The sequence below is a fragment of the Hemibagrus wyckioides genome, linkage group LG17, assembly GCF_019097595.1.
Source record: "Hemibagrus wyckioides isolate EC202008001 linkage group LG17, SWU_Hwy_1.0, whole genome shotgun sequence".
Taxonomy (NCBI): domain Eukaryota; kingdom Metazoa; phylum Chordata; class Actinopteri; order Siluriformes; family Bagridae; genus Hemibagrus; species Hemibagrus wyckioides.
Genome location: NC_080726.1, coordinates 7,766,140 through 7,790,188, shown reverse-complemented (window position 1 = coordinate 7,790,188; position 24,049 = coordinate 7,766,140). Strand labels below are relative to the sequence as shown.

At 40.6% G+C, this 24,049-nt stretch overlaps 1 protein-coding gene across 1 annotated transcript; it reads left to right on the top strand.

Moving 5' to 3' along the window:
- Nucleotides 1-3,590: 3,590 nt before the first annotated feature.
- LOC131367780 (solute carrier family 25 member 36-A-like) lies at nucleotides 3,591-22,913 on the top strand. The gene is made up of 7 exons (XM_058413276.1): nucleotides 3,591-4,026; nucleotides 13,223-13,387; nucleotides 15,521-15,598; nucleotides 18,346-18,446; nucleotides 19,553-19,619; nucleotides 19,840-20,129; nucleotides 21,091-22,913. The coding sequence occupies exons 1-7, from the start codon at nucleotides 3,986-3,988 to the stop codon at nucleotides 21,282-21,284; spliced, it is 936 nt and encodes a 311-aa protein (XP_058269259.1). The 5' UTR covers nucleotides 3,591-3,985; the 3' UTR covers nucleotides 21,285-22,913.
- Nucleotides 22,914-24,049: the final 1,136 nt, after the last annotated feature.

Genomic DNA, 24,049 nt, shown 5'->3' with positions numbered 1-24,049 from the left:
ATACCAAGACATTTTGGACAATTTCATGCTCCCAACTTTGTGGGAACACTTTGGGGATGACCCCTTCCTGTTCCAACATGACTGTACACCAGTGCACAAAGCAAGGTCCATAAAGACATGGACAAACGAGTTTGGTGTGGAGTCCTGACCTCAACCCCATCATGTTGGGATGAATTAGAGCAGAGACCTTCTTGTCCAACATCAGTGCCTGACCTCACAAATGCACTTCTAGAGGAATGGTCAAAAATTCCCATAAACATACTCCTAAACCTTGTGGAAAGCCTTCCCAGAAGAGTTGAAGCTGTTATAGCTACAAAGGGCGGGACAACTCCATATTACATTCATGTGCATGTAAAGGCAGATGTCCCAGTTTTGACCTGGCTCACAGTCTCCACTCTAATTCATCCAGAAGGTGTTCTATCAGGTTGAGGTCAGGACTCAAGGCCAGACAAGTTCCTCCACACCAAACTCGCTCATCCATGTCTTTATGGTCCTTGCTTTGTACACTGGTGTGCAGTCATGTTGGAACAGGAAGGGGTCATCCCCAAACTGTTCCCACAAAGTTGGGAGCATGAAATTGTCCAAAATCTCTTGGTATGCTGAAGCATTAAGAGTTCCTTTCACTGGAACTAAGGGGCCGCTGAAAAAAAACAACTTGAATTTACTACTTTGGAGGGGTGTCCCAAAACCTTTGGCAATATCGTGTAACTGTGTAAATTCATCCATCCATAATTGGTACCAATTATAAGAATATGGGGAATTCTGGAGAATATCCAAGGGCACTCGGGGCACATGGCATGAGGACACCCTGGATGGGGTACAATTGCTATCTAGAGATTTCAACAGCACATGTTGTCTCAGGATGGCCGAGGAAATTCATGTCAAAGAAAGACAAACAGAAGCGCACACTAGCCTTGATCAGTGATGTTATACATCAATACTAACGAATACCATTAATCTTACGGAAAAGGAGGGGAAGGTCAGTTTTACCAAGTAAGGAAGAACTATGTCTCTTTTTAACCCCGGGAATGGCATTCCCTCTAATCCCCCTTACAACTGGTTATCAGGATATGCAAATATTGGCAAAGCAGTGCACTGTGCTGTTCAGGGCAGAGTTTGCTTGATAGGATAGAAAGTGCACCTCAGTTTACTGATCTGTCCGGACACTTCGGTGTGCAACACTATAATATAATGAATGTGCTGTGTGGCTTCATATTATGTTCCAATGACACCATATCCGATCCGACTATGTTTTGTTCTTTTTATACCACAGCATTTTTTTACAGTGGTTGTTCTGATACCTTGTACTTTTAAACCAATTATACCTAGATCTATTTTGGTGGAATATTTGCAAATCAATACGTTTAAGTTATCGCTTCTAGCTCTAAACAGTCGTTCCCTCAGCGGCGTTTCTTTTTTTTTTTTTAATCTCTCATGAAGACAAAAATGTAGTCCTGCTCTTCTTCAGAACTGTTGTTGTAGAAAAGTAATCAACACTTTCTGACAATTAGAGCACAGAATTTAATAGGCAGGACATGTCAGTGTATCCTGGTCCTGGGTAGAATGTCTTGTGTTGTGATTTCGGGTGGAACCTCCAGGCGTGGCATAAACTTGTTACTACCTGAACGCTGACACTTAAAAAAAAAATCCACAAACACACACAAACAAACAAACACACACACCACATTATCCTGTAGCACGTTGCAGCTTATGTACGGAATAAATTGTTTAGGAATGTACTGTTCTAGGACAAGTTATTAAAAGCAGGGTTTTGTGAGTTCTGATTCGTCCAAAATTTACAATTTTCCAATAACAGCTTAATCTGAGTTATTTTATTTGTATTATAACACAATTTTCCAATGCTGACAGTGTATACAGAGTAAGAATAAGAGAATAAGAGAACACTGCCCAATCTTCAGATTTGAACCCTACTGAAAACCTCTGGAATGTCATCAAGAGGAAGATGGATGATCACAAACCATCAAGCAAAGCTGAGCTGTTTGCTGTTTTGCAAAAAGAGTGGTATAAAGTTCCCCAACAGCAATGTGTGCCAAAACGCGTGCGAATCGGGGTTATTCCACCAAATACTGATTTCTTAATGTTATTTAGCCAAAGCATTAACACAATTTGTTTTTACATTTTGAGTTATTAAAGCTCTGCAAATACTGCATGATCTTGGGTTATTTTGATGTCTTGTCACTTCCTTTAAATATACACTCTAAATAACAAGTTATATTTTGAATTGAGGAGAAATATTGTCAGCAGTTCACAAAAAATGAAACAAAACTCTTCATCTCATCACTACATGTACCTGTAAGAAAAAAACATAAGAAACTGATTATATTATATTGCTATAGAAAACTCAACTGCTTCTTACTAATCAGATCCAAGAATTTAAAAGCACATTTCCATCATTTTATGCCTTTTATGACCTACTTCTGTAACCCATACCTGGTATATTGGTGTTTGCTTCAAATCCCCTAAACAACAATCTCTCCTTTTTAGATATCAAACCGAATCTTTATTATACAGTATATTTATGATGCCCATTTGTCCGGTTCCTCTCAAGGTTTCTTGTTGCGAGTTGTTCATCTGCTTCGGTCTTTCCAGCTCTAGCTCTAGCTATATCTGAACTTCTGTCTTTATGTGTGTGAAAATTCACATCAGTTAAAGGCATTGTACAAATAAAACTGAATTCAACATGGAGTTAAGACACAAACCGAAGCATATCCGTGTGGGAGGTCGTTCTTGCATATTTATCCAAAACGTGAACTGTTTTATAAAATACATTTGCTCTTTGAATTCTGTTGATTTTTGCGAATGCTACATGGATGGAACCTGGATGATTAGAGATTATAGCTGTTCATGTAAAGCGACTGATGACATGACGGCAGGGAAAGAAATGGGTTAAGCGTATTAAGGGGATGTGGTAGCTTAATAGTTAAGGTGATGGACTACTGATCAAGAGGTTGTGGGCCCTGAAGAAGGGCCCCTTAACCCTCAGTTGTATAAAATTACATGAAAATGCAAGTTGCTCTGGGTAATAGTCTGCCAAACGTAAGTATAGCATTCTTTAACGAGTAACTGTGAATAAAACATCATGTTAGGAAGCACTGAGAGTTCACTGACAGAAAACTTTAGTCACTTTTGGACTGTTGATCCAATCTGAGCGTTGTGCTTTGTGTAGTCACGTCTGTATTTATTCTGTATTGATTTGTCCGCGTTTAAGAGTCAAGAGAGATGTTATTTATAGCCCAGAACCAGTTAGCGTTATCTAGTTTGTTTACAGCCCTAGACAAGTTTGGGGTAAATTTGGGGTAAAGTTAACGTTTACACAGTTTCATGCTAGTTCTGTTTATCAGTGCACGACACGCGCCCCATTCAGCGTCATGTACAGCACGTGAAAGAGACGTGCAAAGACGCAGCAACCAATCAGAAGCTCTGTTTTTCCTTCCCCTGACTGGTCCATAAAAAAACAACCACGGCAACGGCTGTATTTCATAATAGTTGCTGCTCACTATATTCGTGCACTAGGTAGCGCAGACAACACAGCGACTCATACACCCTATCTAGGGTACCTTTGTTAATTCTGGCATGCGTCCTAACTAAAGAAGAGAGTGAGTTTGGGTAAAGTCTACGGTTTGGGGGGAAGAGCTGGGATTATGGAAAGGAGCGTCGAGGTTTGTGTGCCCAGTATTTATTTGCTCGGCGCTCTGTAGCTGCAGATGGGATATGGATTCGATGTGCGTGTCGCGAAAAGGGAAAAACCAGAATATTTTTACGCGAACATGTTGGTGGAGTAAGGACACTCGGCTAGTTAGCAGACTATGCTAGCGAGTTTCTCTGTGGCGGGTTTCGTGAGCTCCACGCGGCGCTGCTGAAGTTCAGCAAGAGTACCAAGGTCACGCGACTTCCTCCGCTTTAACACACTCCTGATAAACTCTTATCGGTTTCTATTGATCTGAAGTCCGGAATATGTGTGAGGATGAGTCGGAGAGACACCCTGGTTCATCTGTTTGCTGGAGGGTGAGTGACATTGCATTCAGATTGTAAACATCATATGTAGTGTGTCTGTAGTTTCGTGTGAGAGAGTGAGGTGAGTGAATGTGAGTGTATATGTGAGAGTGAGACTGTGTGTGTGAGAGAGAGTGTGAGCGTGGTTGTGTGTGTAGGTGAGTAAATGTGAGTGTATATGTGTGAGTGAGACTGTGTGTGAGACTGTGTGTGAGAGTGGTTGTGAGTGTGTGTGAGAGTGGTTGTGAGTGTGTGTGAGAGTGGTTGTGAGTGTGTGTGAGACTGTGTGTGAGACTGTGTGTGTGTGAGAGTGAGACTGTGTGTGTGTGAGAGTGAGACTGTGTGTGTGTGAGAGTGAGACTGTGTGTGTGTGAGAGTGAGACTGTGTGTGTGTGAGAGTGAGACTGTGTGTGTGTGAGAGTGAGACTGTGTGTGTGTGTGAGTGAGACTGTGTGTGTGTGTGAGTGAGACTGTGTGTGTGTGAGTGAGACTGTGTGTGTGTGAGTGAGACTGTGTGTGTGTGAGTGAGACTGTGTGTGTGTGAGTGAGACTGTGTGTGTGTGAGTGAGACTGTGTGTGTGAGTGAGACTGTGTGAGAGACTGTGTGTGTGTGTGTGTGAGTGAGACTGTGTGAGAGACTGTGTGTGTGTGAGTGAGACTGTGTGTGTGTGTGTGTGAGTGAGACTGTGTGTGTGTGAGACTGTGTGTGTGTGAGACTGTGTGTGTGTGAGACTGTGTGTGAGTGAGACTGTGTGTGAGTGAGACTGTGTGTGTGAGTGAGACTGTGTGTGTGTGAGTGAGACTGTGTGTGTGTGAGTGAGACTGTGTGTGTGTGAGTGAGACTGTGTGTGTGTGAGTGAGACTGTGTGTGTGTGAGTGAGACTGTGTGTGTGTGTGTGTGAGTGAGACTGTGTGTGTGTGTGTGTGTGTGTGAGACTGTGTGTGTGTGTGTGAGTGAGACTGTGTGTGTGTGTGTGAGTGAGACTGTGTGTGTGTGTGTGAGTGAGACTGTGTGTGTGTGTGTGAGTGAGACTGTGTGTGTGTGTGTGAGTGAGACTGTGTGTGTGAGTGAGACTGTGTGTGTGTGTGTGAGTGAGACTGTGTGTGTGTGTGTGAGTGAGACTGTGTGTGTGTGTGTGAGTGAGACTGTGTGTGTGTGTGTGAGTGAGACTGTGTGTGTGTGTGAGTGAGACTGTGTGTGTGTGTGAGTGAGACTGTGTGTGTGTGTGAGTGAGACTGTGTGTGTGTGTGAGTGAGACTGTGTGTGTGTGTGAGTGAGACTGTGTGTGTGTGTGAGTGAGACTGTGTGTGTGTGTGAGTGAGACTGTGTGTGTGTGTGTGAGACTGTGTGTGTGTGTGAGTGAGACTGTGTGTGTGTGTGTGAGTGAGACTGTGTGTGTGTGTGTGTGAGACTGTGTGTGTGTGTGTGAGTGAGACTGTGTGTGTGTGTGTGAGTGAGACTGTGTGTGTGTGTGTGAGTGAGACTGTGTGTGTGTGTGTGAGTGAGACTGTGTGTGTGTGTGTGTGAGTGAGACTGTGTGTGTGTGTGTGAGTGAGACTGTGTGTGTGTGTGTGAGTGAGACTGTGTGTGTGAGTGAGACTGTGTGTGTGAGTGAGACTGTGTGTGTGAGTGAGACTGTGTGTGTGAGTGAGACTGTGTGTGTGTGTGTGTGAGTGAGACTGTGTGTGTGTGTGTGAGTGAGACTGTGTGTGTGTGTGTGTGAGTGAGACTGTGTGTGTGTGTGTGTGAGTGAGACTGTGTGTGTGTGTGTGAGTGAGACTGTGTGTGTGTGTGTGAGTGAGACTGTGTGTGTGAGTGAGACTGTGTGTGTGTGTGAGTGAGACTGTGTGTGTGAGTGAGACTGTGTGTGTGAGTGAGACTGTGTGTGTGAGTGAGACTGTGTGTGTGAGTGAGACTGTGTGTGTGAGTGAGACTGTGTGTGTGAGTGAGACTGTGTGTGTGAGTGAGACTGTGTGTGTGAGTGAGACTGTGTGTGTGAGTGAGACTGTGTGTGTGAGTGAGACTGTGTGTGTGAGTGAGACTGTGTGTGTGTGTGTGTGAGTGAGACTGTGTGTGTGAGTGAGACTGTGTGTGTGAGTGAGACTGTGTGTGTGAGTGAGACTGTGTGTGTGAGTGAGACTGTGTGTGTGAGTGAGACTGTGTGTGTGTGTGTGTGAGTGAGACTGTGTGTGTGTGTGAGTGAGACTGTGTGTGTGTGTGTGAGTGAGACTGTGTGTGTGTGTGTGAGTGAGACTGTGTGTGTGTGAGTGAGACTGTGTGTGTGTGTGTGAGTGAGACTGTGTGTGTGTGTGTGAGTGAGACTGTGTGTGTGTGAGTGAGACTGTGTGTGTGTGTGAGTGAGACTGTGTGTGTGTGTGAGTGAGACTGTGTGTGTGTGTGAGTGAGACTGTGTGTGTGTGTGAGTGAGACTGTGTGTGTGTGTGAGTGAGACTGTGTGTGTGTGTGAGAGTGAGACTGTGTGTGTGTGTGAGAGTGAGACTGTGTGTGTGTGTGTGAGTGAGACTGTGTGTGTGTGTGTGTGAGTGAGACTGTGTGTGTGTGTGTGTGAGTGAGACTGTGTGTGTGTGTGTGTGAGTGAGACTGTGTGTGTGTGTGTGTGAGTGAGACTGTGTGTGTGTGTGTGTGAGTGAGACTGTGTGTGTGTGTGTGTGAGTGAGACTGTGTGTGTGTGTGTGTGAGTGAGACTGTGTGTGTGTGTGTGTGTGAGTGAGACTGTGTGTGTGTGTGTGTGAGTGAGACTGTGTGTGTGTGTGTGAGTGAGACTGTGTGTGTGTGTGTGAGTGAGACTGTGTGTGTGTGTGTGAGTGAGACTGTGTGTGTGAGTGTGAGTGAGACTGTGTGTGAGTGAGACTGTGTGTGAGTGAGACTGTGTGTGAGTGAGACTGTGTGTGAGTGAGACTGTGTGTGAGAGAGCGAGTGAGAGTGGTTGTGAGTGTATATGTGAGAGTGAGACTCTGTGTGTGTGAGAGTGTGTGAGATTGTGTTAGTGAGACTGTGTGTTAGTGAGACTGTTTGTGTGTGAAAGAGTGTGTCTGTATGTGATAGAAACAGTCATACTTAATATTTGGTCTGTTATAAACCACTTAAAATATTAACATTACACAAAATACAATGATATAGTTTGTAATATAAATAATAAGGTGACTATCACATCTATCTATCCATGTCTGTCTATCTGTCTATAACATTTGTCAATTAAAACACAAATATATACATATCTATATACACACACAGAGTAACTGAGTTTGTGTGTGTGTGTGTATTTTGCCACATATATTTCTATTCTAGTCTCTGACCCTGTTGTGTATTTTTTTTATTACAGCAACCGTGCACTTTAATTGAGAGTTTGTGTAACTAAAATCTGCGTTGTGCATTCACTACAAAGGTTTTGGTAACACACACTGTGAAAGATTTTTAGGCTTCACACACGTTCAGTAATGAAAATGGTCAGTGCTGACACATGAACATCGTTCATAAACATTGATCACTCACACACTTCTGAAAAGCTTTCTAATGCTAGCTATATTGCCTTTATAACAACTTCTGACTTTTCCTATTCTCTGAACAGTGCTGTGATGATATTGTAACTCCTCCAGATTTACTTGACCGTTCTTGGGTTTGTGGTGTGATTTTGTTTTATCTATCTATCTATCTATCTATCTATCTATCTATCTATCTATCTATCTATCTATCTATCTATCTATCTATCTATCTATCTATCTATCTATCTATCTATCTATCTATGACAAGTACAGCTGCAACTAAAGGACATATAAATTATAGCATGACATCATATATTATAGTATTAATAATAACACTATAAAATAAAAGCGTTTTTGAACTTAAAAGAAAGCAGTTGTGTTTAAAGAACCTAAAAAGCTCTCGCGTCTCACATATTTGGTGTTGTGTGAGTCTGGCGATCGCAACCAGCTACCGAAGATGAATCAGATAATAAAATAATAATAGTTTTTTAATATTTTTTTTTAATACAAGGCACATTTACAGCTCTCTGTAAAAACCTGTCTGAGGTTAAGAAATAATATGGCTGTGCTTTTACAGATTTTTGCAATACGTATCTCCTGTATATTTAGTTTGGCTGAGGAGTGCAGGGAAAGTTCCCGAAAATCAGAAGGAATAAATTAAATAATGGGAGTAAAATAATAATGGTTGTACAAATCCAGCAGTGTTCACATTCGGTATTTAGAAGGAAATAAACAACTGGTCAAAGAAAATTTTTCCTGTAAGTAACAATGATGTTTTATATGAAAATGTAGATTTCATATTGTGCTGTGGAAAAATTAAAGTAATCGCTCGACCCATTCCGTTCAAAACAAACAAGATGGACGATGTTGTTGTGCCTGTTATCTAGTTAACACACGCGCACAGAGTGTGTTTTCGGACATTTCGGCGTAGACAAGGAAAGCGCTGTTTTGGATAAAATCACTGTAGATACAGAGCGCTTTAAAATGAAAATGTTTTCAGACCTATAAAGATGAGCTTTTAGTTAAATTATACTGAACACGTTATATAATCCTGTTGTGTAAAGCGCCAACTCAGAACTGGCTCTTTTTTAAGTAAACAGTCTTGATATATAACATACATGAATTAATCTGCTTGCGGTGTTGCATCATTTTACGCGAGGTAAGAAGCGAATACAGCAAATAATTAAGATCTGGTTTCCCAAGTCCGTCCTGTCAGCATTACAATAACTATTGTGATACTTTAACACGCTCGATAAGCGGCATGTGATCACACTATGAGGAACAGGACGCATTTACTGGCAGATCTTCGGTGAATGACAGTACTTGGTTTTAAGGAGTCTGTGTTTCACAGAATGAGTTTGTTTTTGTTTTGTGTTTCTTTCTGAAACATAGAAATTGATGGTCATTATTGGTAAAAACGTAGCTTTGGTTAGGATTAAAGTTGTTAAATAAGAGCTAGATGTTTCAGGGAAGGATAATAAAAGCAATATTCGAATAATGTTTAATTAATATGTGCATCAATCTATTTCACCTTCTTCTACTCTTCCTCTTCTTGTTTTTTCAGCTTTAAGCAAAACTCTTATATTTTATACAGATGTTTTACAGATATTTTGTATTTTATACAGATGTTTTACAGATATTTTCTACAGCTTATTATTAACAGACTTATTCCATTTATCATACAACAATTGTATTTTATTTGTTTTATTTTATTTTGTATTTGCACTGATCATTTTTTTAACTACTCTGCGTGCCTTTAATTGCCCCTTGGGGATAAATAAAGTTTATTGAATTGAATTGAATTCATATTTTACACTAAACAGTGTTTGATGGCACTTGGCGGATCATTCAGCTTCACATTAAACATTGAAACTCCATTTTCTAACATCTGTGTGAGGGAATGGGATTAGTTTAAGGCATGTTTACCTAGCTAACTGTCTCCTCCTGTAATGCCATACAAAATCAGCGAAAGGCTGATTATACCTGCAGATCAGCACATGCACACACCCACACACATGCACGAGATGGCCGCATGTACACTGTGTTCATTTAGCCCGTGCTCTGAAATTTCACTGTGACACCGCATTCCCAACTGTATAAACACACCAGTGCTGTATCTCAAATCACATACTTCCAGACCGGTTTTACTCTTACAGCCTGAATTTCTAAACCCTCTTTAAACCTAGTAAATACTCTGTTTTTGAGTACCGCTCTTCTGAATTTTCTAGCTTAATGAATCATTTTTAATGTATGTTGAAGCAAAGGAACAGACCTTTTGGCCCTGTAACATCTAGCGGACATAAGATACACAAGTGAGTATGTGAACATTGTGGTCACGTAGCAGCTACGTCCACACATACACGTGCTGAGTATATTTACACATTAAGCCACCATCAGAGTGAGACTGTGTGTGTGTGAGACCCTGTGTGTGTGAGACCCTGTGTGTGTGAGACCCTGTGTGTGTGAGACCCTGTGTGTGTGAGACCCTGTGTGTGTGAGACCCTGTGTGTGTGTGAGACCCTGTGTGTGTGTGAGACCCTGTGTGTGTGTGAGACCCTGTGTGTGTGTGAGACCCTGTGTGTGTGTGAGACCGTGTGTGTGTGTGAGACCGTGTGTGTGTGTGAGACCGTGTGTGTGTGTGAGACCGTGTGTGTGTGTGAGACCGTGTGTGTGTGTGAGACCGTGTGTGTGTGTGAGACCGTGTGTGTGTGTGAGACCGTGTGTGTGTGAGAGACCGTGTGTGTGTGAGAGACCGTGTGTGTGTGAGAGACCGTGTGTGTGTGAGAGACCGTGTGTGTGTGAGAGACCGTGTGTGTGTGAGAGACCGTGTGTGTGTGAGAGACCGTGTGTGTGTGAGAGACCGTGTGTGTGTGAGACCCTGTGTGTGTGAGTGAGCGAGTGATGGGTTGTGTGTGTGAGTGAGCGAGTGATGGGTTGTGTGTGTGAGTGAGGAGGTGTAAATAACTGGGTGTGAGTGAGGGGGTGTGTCAGTGAGAGTGAGTGTATGTGAGAGAAACAGTCATACTTAAGATTTTGTTCAAAATAGTTTAAGTTAACTGATAGTCATCTTGCTTGTTCACAAAACCTAGAAGTCTACAGACGGGTTATGACGCATGCAGTGTTGTGATGGCTCGTGATTGGTGGAAATTGATTAACATATTAGAGTTTCAGCTGGTGTCCATTTATACTATACACTGATCAGCCATAACATTATGAGCACTGAGAGGTGAAGTGAATAACACTGATGATCTCCTCATCATGGCACCTGTTAGTGGGTGGGATATATTAGGCAGCAAGTGAACATTTTGTCCTCAAAGTTGATGTGTTAGAAGCAGGAAAAATGGACAAGGGTAAGGATTTGAGCGAGTTTGACCAAAAGGGCCAAATTGTGATGGCTAGACCACTGGATCAGAGCATCTCCAAAACTGGAGGCTGGCCCGTGTGATCCAGTCCAACAGACGAGCTACTTTTGCTCAAATTGCTGAAGAAGTTAATGCTGGTGGTGATTGAAAGATGTCAGAATACACAGTGTATGACTGGTCCATGACCAAGGACAACGTGTGTGTTGCAACTCTTAGAAAAGGGAATATTTGTCTATAAATCATGCAGCAGGTACTTTCATATACTTTCTTTGGTTGCAAAATATTTGCAAAGTAAACTTAGCAGTTGCAGCAATTATGGCTGTTACGTGTTTGAATCATTCAGACCTGGAGGTGTGTGTGTGTGTGTGTGTGAGAAATTTACACCTGATAGACAAATGAGTCAGAGTGAATAAGTATTTCTTCAGTCATGACCTTGCCCAAACAAAGGCGTGGTCACTCTACACTTTGCACTCCATTGACTTTCATTTATACACGTGAGAATGCTGGAGACCGGAAAATCAAACTCGGCATGAAGAAATTTCACATTCCGCTGTGCTCCAAAGGTCAAGTCCGTCGGACTCTGACTTCATGTATCACGTGAAGACGCGTGGCCGATAAAAGATCCACATTTCACGGTGCAGCCTCTTCAGAAATGAAGCACTGAGTTTAATGGTTTGTACACTATATTGCCGAACGTTTTGGGACACCCCTCCAAATCATTGAATTCAGGTGTTGGGCTTGACCCCTTAGTTCCAGTGAAAGGAACTCTTAATGCTTCAGCGTACCAAGACATTTTGGACAACTTTGTGGGAACAGTTTGGGGATGACCCCTCCCTGTTCCAACATGACTGTACACCAGTGCACAAAGCAAGGTCCATAAAGACATGGATGAGAGAGTCCTGACCTCAACCTGATGATAGAACTACTTTTGGGATGAATTAAAGTGGAGACTGCGAGCCAGGACTTCAACATCAGTGCCTGACCTCCCAAATGCGCTTCTAGAGGAATGGTCAAAAATTCCCATAAACACACTCCTAAACCTTGTAGAAAGCCTTTCCAGAAGAATCGAAGCTGTTATAGCTGCAAAAGGCAACTCCATATTACATTCATGTGCATGTAAAGGCAGACGCCCCAGTTTTGGCCTGGCTCACAATCTCTGCTCTAATTTAACCTGAAGGTGTTCTATCAGGTTGAGGTATGCTGAAAGAAATTTCTCATGCAGCCTCACACTCATGCTAGTGTGTGTCGGAATTCCAGTGTTCGTTTGCACTGTTGATGTGAAGCTCTGCTTTGCTCAGGTGATTTACAGGAAAGTTTTTCATTCATGTCTACCCAGTGAACAAGGTCCATTATGTGGTGATGAAGCTAAATACCAGTACTATACATTCCACATTCATATATAATGACTGCAGGCTTAAAGTTTACTCTTTGTTTTAATACATAAGCGTGAATAGACGGTGTTTTAAGAGGACTGATTGAGTGTTGGAAAATTACAAATCTATATTTAAGGAATTACGAACACTACACTACATTCATCGTATAACTACGACTGTATGATGAATTGTATTTTCTCATTTTTTGATGTGAAAATCACCTGAAACTCTTGACTTCTATCTGCTTCAACACGATTGGCTGAACTGATATATGCCTGCGTCTCATTTTGACGCCGTTATTACACACAGGAAATGCATTTTATATATAAAGGAAATTATGAAAATCATTTTCCAGAGACAATTCTGAAGCTCCCAACTGATCATGTAAATGAAATATCAAGGCCACTAAACCAAGCACGGATGTTATTTACTGTGTTTTTTCCATTTGAGCTGGAAATTGCATACAGGACTGTGAAGTAAATTTCACTTATACTTGTTTTATTTTAAATGCACTGTAAAAACACTGCATACATTCGGTTTTTTTTTTTTTTTACCAAATTAAGGGGTGTGTCATAACAGTTAACCGTCTGTTAACTATTTACACTTCTGGCAGGTAATAAACAAAATGTTTTTAATAGATTAAAAGATATGTGTGAGGAATTTTTGCAGGGGATACTTTATAGCTCACGATTATTTTTTGGGCATTGCTTTACTTATATACACACACACACACACACACACACACACAAGTATTATAACAGCACAGTACGTCCTTGAGGAAGTGAAAGACACCAATCAGAACAAGTTGAGACAAATGTAAAATTCAACTGAAGATATTAGTCATGATGCGGGACAAAGGCTAGGAATGGAGCTAGCCAGGGATGACCTAATCTTTCTGTTCTGAACATAGCTCACCACCAAAACCATATTAAGTTTTATTTTTCTCTCTCTCTCTCTCTCTCTCTGTAGATGTGGTGGTACAGTGGGAGCCATTTTGACGTGCCCTTTGGAGGTGGTAAAGACGAGGCTGCAGTCTTCCTCCATAACGCTTTATATCTCCAGCGTTCAGCTCAGCACAGTGAATGGAGCCACCATGACCCGAGTGGCTACCCCCGGCCCCTTACACTGCCTCAAGTGCGTACTTTTTCCACTTCCCTCTGTGTGTACACTTACTAACCAGGACTTGTTCTAATGCTGGTAAAAAGAAATACTGTTTGTTGTTGATTATTTGGTACACAGTTTGTTTAGTAATGGATTTTGAATTCACTTCATAAAGGAGCAAAGAAAAATGAGAGGATGGTAAGGGAACAGTTGTTTCTAGTTTATATAAGAGGAACACATTTTGGAAATGATGCAATTTCAGGGTTGTAACTGATGCCGTGCGTCACATCACCCTGAATGTGATTATTTTTCCTAGAACAACTTGCACCTCTTGCATCTCATGGAAAAAAAAAAAACATTTAACCAGAAGTCTCACCACACCAGGAGGTTAGATCCAAAACCACTCCACATCAGGCTGTTCTTCCCAGAATAGCACCAGGCCCAGATGTTCTATCCAAAATCAATCCACATCTGGACATTCTACTCAGTCTTACACCCCACCAGGTCATTCTCCACCACTCTCCCCAAAACACACACAAATTAAATTAATAATTAAATCCTTGCACCGTCACTGTAGTGTTGTACAGAATCTTTTTAAAAAAGCACATTTGTAAGCAGCCGCTTTATCACACAAGTCTTTCAGGCTGTTTCACATTTAACAGCAGTCTGCCTGTGGCATTAAAAGGAAATGTGTATGTAAAGCCTGCCAGGTTCACACTCGCGCTTGCTGTGGAGGCTTTGAGCCTGTTTGGCTGAGATCTCACTACCGAAACATGACTCTGGACTGGACGTGAATCCAGAGAACACGAGCGAGATTTTGACTCAGCATAGCTATGTTGTACGAGATGACCTGCTCTTATGGTGGGTTACAAAATGTTCTTTACATCAACTCGGATTACACTTTGCTGTTTTTTTTGCATTCCATATTTAATCCTACCTCCTCACTCTGTCACTCTTTGTTTTGTTATGAAAGTCAGTTCTGTTCTCGGTCCCACTCATACACTCCCCCTGTTCCAGCCAATCGTGGCGCCCGTATTCGCAAGCCCTTCATTTTCAGCTCACCACAGGATCCCAGGAGTGCCAAAATGTTTGGCACATCTCTTCAACCCCTTTGATTTTTCATGCTCAGTTCAAACTTTAATTGCAATGCCGTCAATTTTAGGGAACAATGGACAATGCTGAGGATGGGTTATCATGTTTCAGCATTATTATGCAAGACAGTTGAATGGAATTATGTGTACAAGGTACAACTGGTAACGAAGTCAACGTGGCATGTATTGTTTTTAATTTTGTATAGCTCCCTGCACTGTGCTCACAAAAGCTCAAGGCCAGATCAGCCCTGTGTGTGTGTGTGTGCTTAAAATGTCCAGAAAGGGTGTGAGCTTTCTTGCTTTTTGCTGGTAATAAAAAAAAATGGTGTGTTTTTTTTCTCCTTTTGAGCAGTGTTTTATTAAATGGTACACAATCTCAAGCAAAGGTTGCTCAGTTAGAGTATTTCTCCTTGTAATAAAAATAGACAATGCTGTGAAGTTCATGTGAGAATCCTGCAGGATATTCTCCTCCCATATAGAGCTATAAACTAGTGCTGTAATGATGTGCACAATTCAGCATCGATGCAATACAGCGATATCTTGATACGATGCACTTTTCATTCAGCAAATGTAAACACCAATAGGTTTGTGCGATAAATGTTATAAAATGCAAACAAATGAAAGTAACATAATTTTGGACACAAACAAAAGCTGTGCATAAGAATCTGATAACGTTAAACATTAGCCTGTCAGTTGTGCTTTAACATAATATTCTGTGCGTGTCTAGTATTAGTATTGCTACACTTTGTCCCTTTTTAATTTAGTGTTAATTTATCTTACCCCATCACTTCCGCATTGTCATTCTTTTATGGTTCTTCTGACTTTTCCTGCATTTTTGTGAATCTACTCTTAATTTATTTTATTTATTTTATTTTATTTAATTTTTTTTTTAAACAAGCACTTTTCTGGGGATCGTTCCAGGACCTTTTTCGATATAGAACCCTTCAAGGTTCCACCAGGAGAACTGAAGATCTGATGGGTTTTTCAGAATTTTCCAAGAGTGCAGTTTAATTTGATTTGTGTTTCTTACATTGACCTGCCTCTCTCTCTCTCTCTCTCTCTCTCTCTCCCCTAGGATGATTTTGGAGAAGGAAGGCCCTCGTTCTTTGTTCCGAGGTCTTGGCCCTAATCTAGTAGGAGTTGCCCCGTCGAGGTAATTTTCCCCACTGCTTTTCAACACAAGCACTCTTTCGCAGACTCTTTGGCTCATAAGAATAAATTAGTCACGGTTTGACATGGCAACACATTTCATAGCACTTACGCTAAACTTTCGGTTTAGCTGCGTCTCTCCTGATCATCTTACAACTATCTCACACTTGGTCAGAGCAAGCTAGCTTCCAAGCTCTTGAGACAGCCCTGACCAACATCATGCTCTGTGCTTCTTACACAAAATACACCACACATGCCCTACTTTGACTCACAGCCTTAGTCTCAAATACTAATCCGGCTGATTATCTGTAATCAAACATCTTCATTTATACAATCAGAAAAACTTCTTAATGAAATCTAATTGGGGGATTTTAATAATGTATTGAATAAAAGAAACAGAAACTCTACCGGTTAGAAAAGTATATAAGTGTGAATGTGAAGGATTTCAAAATAGCTGGGTGTGAGTCGAGAAGCATTTGAATAGCATTTCATATTAGAATACTACAGGGTGTGAATACTGAGACAGATTTCATTCGATGTGATTGTCAGTTCATTTGAGACAACTGAAACTATGCTAAGATCCTCAATTGTCTGCCTGTAGCACACTCACATTTATTATTGACATATATTACCTTGCAGGTAGGTTTGGTTCAGAGCATAAGCAATGTCAGTTCCCGGGGGCAATAAGCCATTTATTTTGAATGTAAAAAACACCAGGATGGGAATAACTCGGAACGCAGACTGAACAGTAACACACTGTCTTATGCTGAACATCATACACAGCCACCAGTGTGTTTATGGCTGAGGATCACTGTGATGTATTTAGAATCAGCCTGTATTTATAACACACACACACACACATTAAAGCATGCCTCTTCAGAAATAGTCAAGAGAAACACTCTGGTCTCAGGATAGACAGTTGCATGAAAAAAAGGCTTCAGAGATGGGTTGAGTGTTAAAGGTCACCAAGGTAAATTTAGCTTGACATTTCAGAAGAAGCCGTCTAAGCGATCAGCTAATTATTAATGGTTTTATGACCTGATCAGGTATGTTCAGGAGGAAGACTCCTACCTCTTCAGAAGCTCCAGGTTTCAGCTTATGTGACTTTGAATGCATTTTGGGGGTACTGTACCCTTCTGAAACATTTTATAGATCGCTTTATCTGTAAAAAATTGACCATCAGTATATATTTGGGCTATTTAATGAGCATAATTATATACATATGTAGAATTATAATCGTCTGTTTACTAGAGCCATAGAGCTTTTTATCCCTGGACTTTTCACCAAAAGAACACCATGTTCTCTTCTGAAATTTGGAAAAATTCAATTCTAGTTCATTTGTATAGTGATTTTAACATTAGATGATGCCACAGAGAAGCTTACACAGAATATAGATTTCGATTTCTAATGAGCAAACCAAAGGCATTCGATTCAAGTGACTTTTCAGATCTAGTAGTAGGTTGTGAGATTTACTGCTGTAAATACGTGTAAAAAATATCCCACTGCCCACTTTTCAGACAGATTTTTTTAGACAGTAATCATTGGTAATGCGCTGTAGGATTTCATGAGTGCACTAGATTTTCTTCACTCCGGTCTGTTTCGACTTGGCTACAGAATGCCAGTATACTTCGTCAGGTCCTGAGAATCTCCCTTGTGCAGCAATTCCTTTCATTATCTTTGGTACAGTGTGTAAATGTCACATAACATCTTGAAAATCCAGTTAGCTCAGGTGGCATTTATTCTTGTTAAACGTTTCAGATCCATTTAGCAATATTTACAGCCATGGCATTTTAGCAGCCGTCTAGTATAGCTCTTTGTATTTTAAAGCAGCTCATTAGCTAACATTAGGAGAAGTTATGTTTAGACAGCAATTTCTACAGATGTTAGTCTCCTAGAGTGGACTTTTTATGTATGAACTGCACTTAAATTCTCCGTCTTTGCATATTACCAAATCTTATGGTGATAATTGCAATTTTAATTTCAAGGGTAATTTAATCTAGAATCCAAATTGTGCTGTTTCATGATTTAATTATCTGACCATTATCTGTTCATTATCTAATCATGTACTGATTATGTAATTATTTTCTGATCATTTCCTGATCATTATCCAATCATTTACTGATAATTATCTAATCACTTCTTAATCACTGACTGGGAAAACAGTCCTGTGATTTACAGTGCATGGCGTCTCCAGGAGAGATGCTGGTTTAATGGGCTAGGTGCTTATTTGCTGAGTCGTTTTTTTCCCCCCGGAAGCTGAAATGACAGCGACGGTGTTTCTATATTGGTGCATTAAGAGCTGTCAGGAAAATACAGAGTACAGAGGGGACACTAACCATGCTTCACACTGAATCAGACACATGTGCATCGGAGGAGAACAAATGGTGTTTGTGTGTGCTTTAATGAAGAAGCCTGTTCTCATCGGTGTCCTGTTAAATGATAGATTGGTGTTTGTTCATCATGGACACTTTCTTTCCAGCTGACTCATGACCTAGAGGAAGAGGCAGAGAGGTGTTAAGACGGTGGCTGTTAATGCACACGTGGCAGAAGAGTCGGTGTTAAGACATTAGTGTGTTTGTTTAGTGAAGCGATGTCTGGATTAAGTGCTGTGTAGGGTGATGACTCTGACAGGGCACATGTACTGTGTGTGTTTTGTCACCTTATTATTGATCCCAGGCTACTCAGATAAGCCAAGCTCAGAATTCTGCTCTTACTGTGTACTAAAGTGTGTCCTCCTTTTTATATCTCCAGGGCGATTTACTTTGCCGCCTACTCCACTACTAAGGAGCGAATGAACAGCATGCTGGAGCCCGACTCCATACAGGTCCACATGGTGTCTGCTAGCATGGCCGGTAAGTCTCTCACCTTACACCTTTCACCAGTCATCTCGCACATTTACACACACGGCTCGGACCTCATCAGTAACCGAAGCATCCTGTTCAGCACTGCATTATTTATTATACCCGCCTCATTAAAGGTCCTCGTTTGCCCCAGGAACAAGACTTGAAGGAAAAATCCAATTTCATCCAAAATTTCCTCCAAATCCATCTCATTAAAAACTAGAAGCTGTAAAAGACTTCTTAATAAATGTTATCTGAGCCATCTTGGCACCAGACATGTTTTGGCTGATCTGCTGCATTTAGAGTAAGAGGAAGCCCTTCTTCTACTCCAGTTTCCTCCCACAGTCCAAAAACATGTACATTAGGTTGGTTGGTAATTCTAAATTGCCCATAGGAGTGAGTGTGTGTGGTTGTCTGTCTATATGTGGCCCTGTGATGGATTGGTGGGTATAGAAGATGGATGGATAATAAATTAGTAACATGCTTCTATTTAGCTAAGTATTATTTAATTACAGCAAATTTTTTTAATGCACCTAGTTTGCGTATAATGGTTTAGTTTTTTTTTGTTTTTTTTTTAAATGTAAATTTAAGCTTAAATTGGCTTACAAAATGTTTTCTAGATTTAATTTTAAATTCAGTTTTCTTGGGGTTGGAAAAGTGAAACACTGATATTTCATGAGGATATAATCCTTGCATTTTTATTTTTTTTATTTCAGCGTTTTTCATTTTTGTCTCTTAAAATGTTTATTTTAGTTAAATAATTGATATTTTTTTATTTTGAATAAATATACTATAACCTAATTACTTTAGAGCTCTGATTCTGTTGTTTCGAGCGCATCAATAAATACAAATGCCTTAAAACACTCTTGTGATTGATGCTAAATTATTGTCAGAAACTAATAATTCATTATGAAAAGTTAAGGCAATTAAAACGCAATTTAAAAATGTTGTCTCCGTTTTTTATTGTGTGTTTACATTGCCTAGTATTCAGTGTCTGAAAATCTGGAAAGAGACGTCATGCTGTTTCATCTCAATAACGTCTAAACACGATAAAACTTGATTTGCTTTTGTATTTTAGTAAAAAATTCTGCTTGTTCTCTGATCTCGTTTTAATTCAGGATTCACGGCCATCACTGCAACCAACCCAATCTGGCTAATCAAGACCCGACTGCAACTGGACGCCAGGTAACTGGTATTGTATTATAATATGGAGTAGGATCTCTCATTATTCCAAACCTAAACTTCAGTACTGTACGTATGAAGATGTCTGAATCTTCAGGTGCGACTGATGTCGTCTTAGAGGATTGTTTATATTTGCTCATACTAGATAAGTTCTAGTTTTACAGATGCATTGTTCTTACTAGAGAAAAGCATTAGATTTGTACTGGTCTCTCTCCTCTCTCAGGAACCGTGGCGAGCGGCGGATGAGCGCGCTGCAGTGTGTGCGACGTGTGTATCAGACAGATGGCCTGCGTGGGTTTTACCGCGGCATGTCTGCATCGTACGCCGGGATCTCAGAGACCGTCATCCACTTTGTGATCTACGAGAGCATCAAACGGCGCCTCCTGGAGACCAGAGCAGCTACTCGCATGAACCAAGAGAACGAGACCACACGAGACGCCTCCGACTTCATGTACATGATGATGGCTGCTGCCACCTCCAAAACCTGCGCCACCTGTATAGCTTACCCTCACGGTGAGGAGAGATGTCCACACACACACACACACTCACACTTTCTGAGGTAGTCCAGATAGATCCTAATAATAAAGATTCTAATATTAGTACTGGTGTAAAAAAAATATATCACGCAAAAATATAATCCAGGGAGATTGTGTAGCTCAAATTAACTGTTGCAACAAAAAAAAAAATAGACATAAAATAATAATATTGCAAAATAGTTTGATGGCCATGACTGGTCAATTAACTTTCTACTATACTATACTTGCTATATTTTTTATATTATTTATTTATACATTGCAGCAACCAAAATAATGACTGACCAAAGACTCAAATTGTTGCCCTGCCACTCCCATTGCCCCTTTACGATAATGTTTAACACAGTCTTAACGAAAAACTGACAACGTTTTAGATCTTATGTAACGCATTGCTATGAGCTTGCCAAAGAAATGAATGGTCATCAGAGGTGCCTACATTCAGCATTTCTGATGCCTTGCCACAGCGATGCTGTGCGACACCAGTCATTTCGACTTAGCGTGATTTGCTAGACTCAGGGTCGAGGAGACAGTTCTAAGTTGACGAGCAGGAAGGCTTTTTGTTCTTCTTCTTTTTCCTAGTTGGATGTCGGATATTCAGTTTGGAGTTTTGCTCTAATGTACTATAAGTAGCTGTAACTTTTGCCAGCTTTCTTATTTTTGCTTGGAATAAGTCTACTGATATATGTTCACTGTACTAGGAATTTGTAGGCATTTCTGTGGTGTGTCATTTTGTCACTTAGTAGTGTGAACACAGATCACTGTATTAGTGTGATAATATTCATTTAATTACTCGAGTTCATTATCTAAAGTGTAAGATTTCAAGCGCTGCGGATTTTCAGTTTGTCCATTTATCCTGATTAAGGCTCTAACGAAGCTGAAATGATTCTAGAGTGATTTTGTTTTCTTAATTGCTAAGCTTTATTTTTGTTTCTTTCATGCAGAGGTTGTCCGGACCCGGCTGAGGGAGGAAGGCACCAAGTACCGCTCGTTTCTGCAGACAGTGACTATGGTGTTCAGGGAGGAAGGGTTCAAAGCGCTCTACCGAGGCCTCACCACCCACCTAGTGCGCCAGATCCCCAACACCGCCATCATGATGGCCACCTACGAGCTCGTCGTCTACCTTCTCGACCGCTAACCTCATCACCCGACCTGAAAAAGGCTCAGATTTGGAAAAGCTGCTGCTCATAGTGCCAATAGAATCTCCTACTCCAAAGACACAAATGTCAAGAGGAAATTTAAAACATTTTAGAGCGTGCATTAGGAAGAAGACACTTGGAGACTGCACCATTGTGATGGGCGTAACAAACAAAAGAGGAAACGTATATTTTTCCAATGAAGTTGCCCGGTGTATGCTAATCTGCTTCCAAAGTGTAAGAACGAACACACTCAAAGATGCTTGAAGAAACACGAGAACTGTTTGAACAGTGCTTATTTACCTTTAACAGAAATCAGCACGTTTTCAGTGACTGTTATGTTTTTGTTTGCATTTACACAAAAGCAAGATGGTTATTCTTATGTAAAATAAGAGACTTTAAAAGTAGTGGATGGTCAAATGTACGTGGCATTGTCCTGATATTTGCCGGCGTGCAGACTCTGGGCTGTTCGGTCAAGCCGACATTAAAAAAAACGATGCACTTAGATGCCATAAGGAAGCAGGAGTTCTCCTGTTCCAGCCCTGCAGCGGTGTGGGGGCGTTTAAACAGGGTTGTATGTGTGAATATGGTGTGTACATATCTATGTTTTGTATATTTTGTGTCTTTTTTTTTTTTTTTTTTCTGACTAAATGGTTGCTTTTGCTTAATATATTATTAACACATGAATGTATATGCAAATGTGACCAAAGTAGGAACTTGGTCTTACTAAAGCCGTTACTGATTTGCCACTTCGATGGTCTCGTCACCTGTTTGAGTTTTATGTGGGAGGAAAATATTTCAATCTTTTTTGTTTTTCAGTCTATGAGCAACAAACGTTGCATTTTGTGGATGCCAAATTCTGGAGACCCCTGTACCCCAAATTCACTCGGTCAGCCACTTTTTAGATGCTTATTATTTTGTATGAGACCTACAAGGTTAATGTAACTACCAAGTAATAGAAGGTTGTATATATATTCCTGAGTCACACATTTTCCTCACAGGCTCAGTAACTCAATATGTACATAAATAGTTTAATACACTTCAATAAAATGACTATTGTAACTCAATCGGCTCTTATTTTAGAATTAACCGTCCACCTGTGAGCCACATTTCCTGCATAAACCTAATGCTTGAGTGTGCTAAGAATGATTGTGGTACTTGCTTCAGCACAAACCTATGACTGAGCTTTTAGAAACTTTATAAGCATGATGGTTTAACATTAGTTATAGCAACTGCTAAATTGTTGCCTTTAACATTGTAGCTATAGTGCAAGCAGAATGTTCTCAAATGATTCCTGGCTGACCGACTAAACTTGGGGTACACGCTGTGGAGGATGGTGAGATGCTGAGTTTTTGGGATGTATGTAATTTTGTTTTCCTTTCTTTTTTTTATTTGATCACAATGCAATCCTAGTTCATTTCTTCCTTTAATGTTGCTGTATTTTTATTTATGTATCTGTCGTTTTTTTTTGTCACTCACTCCAAACTTCCTCCCACCAGAGCGTCCAGTGTTCATCTCACTCAGTATTGTGTTTATAATCTTCATCTTCATCGTCCTTTTATCACATATACTGATTGCTCCACAGCTGAGAAATGTTCACAAACCTTCACAATAAAAGCATATGCATTGGTTATTGTCTCTCAGTTGCTTTACATGGGATGGGTATCCTTGGTGTTTAATATACTCTCACTGAACACTTGTACAACTACAGAAGTTTTGGTACACCTGCCTTTACATGCACATGAATATAATATGGAGTTGCCCCGCCCTTTGCAGCTATAACAGCTTTAAATCTTCTGGGAAGGCTTTCCACAAGGTTTAGGAGTGTGCTTATGGGAATTTTTGACCATTCCTCTAGAAGCACATTTGTGAGGTCAGGCACTGATGTCGGACGAGAAGGTCCGGCTCGCAGTCTCCATTCTAAATTCATCCCAAAGATGTTCTATGGGGTTGAGATCAGGACTCTGTGCAGGTCAGTCAAGTTCCTCCACACCAAACTCACTCATCCATGTCTTTATGGACCTTGCTTTGTGCACTGGTGTGCAGTCAATTTCATGCTCCCAACTTTGTTGGAACAGTTTTGGGGATGACCCCTTCCTGTTCCAACAAAGTTGGGAGCATGAAATTGTCCAAAATGTCTTGGTATGCAGAAGCATTAAGAGTTCCTTTCACTGGAACTAAGCGGCCGAGCCCAACCCCTGAAAAACAACACCTGGATTCAATGATTTGGAGGGGTGTCCCAAAACTTTTGGCAATATAGTGTACTCATTCATTCGGCTACCTCATCAGCCAATCATGTGACGGCTGCACTACGCATATTAATTATCAGAATGAGGGGGATATCAGTGATTTTAATCATGGCGTGATTGTTGGTGTCAGATAGACTGGTTTGAGTATTTCTATAACTCCTGACCTGTGATTTTCACACACAACAATGTTGTCTAGAGTTGTGTGACTAAAGTTGTACGACATGGATATAAAACACCTGGCGTAAAGCGAAGCACACATGAGGACGTAAAAATAACGTAACACTTAATGTTGAATCTGGTTGTGGGACAGCCAATTTCCAAGTAATAATAAAAATGACACTATAATTCATGTAATCCATGTGCTTCACTTAAAACATACAAGTTCATGTTAATTACTGAGATAATAATTCCATCAAGGAATTTCTAAGGTTAGGGGGAGAATTTTTGTGAGAATTTTAAGCCCTTTATACAGGGTTATGGTATCAAAATGGTATGTAGTTATGTTTTCCTCTTCACCA

Bases quoted from the DNA above. Each gene is read 5' to 3' on its own strand.
- LOC131367780 (XM_058413276.1), top strand. From the start codon at position 3,986: ATGAGTCGGAGAGACACCCTGGTTCATCTGTTTGCTGGAGG. The intron at 13,388-15,520 runs GTGCGTACTTTT...TCTCTCCCCTAG, and splicing joins GGCCCCTTACACTGCCTCAA to GATGATTTTGGAGAAGGAAG. The intron at 19,620-19,839 runs GTAACTGGTATT...CTCCTCTCTCAG, and splicing joins CGACTGCAACTGGACGCCAG to GAACCGTGGCGAGCGGCGGA.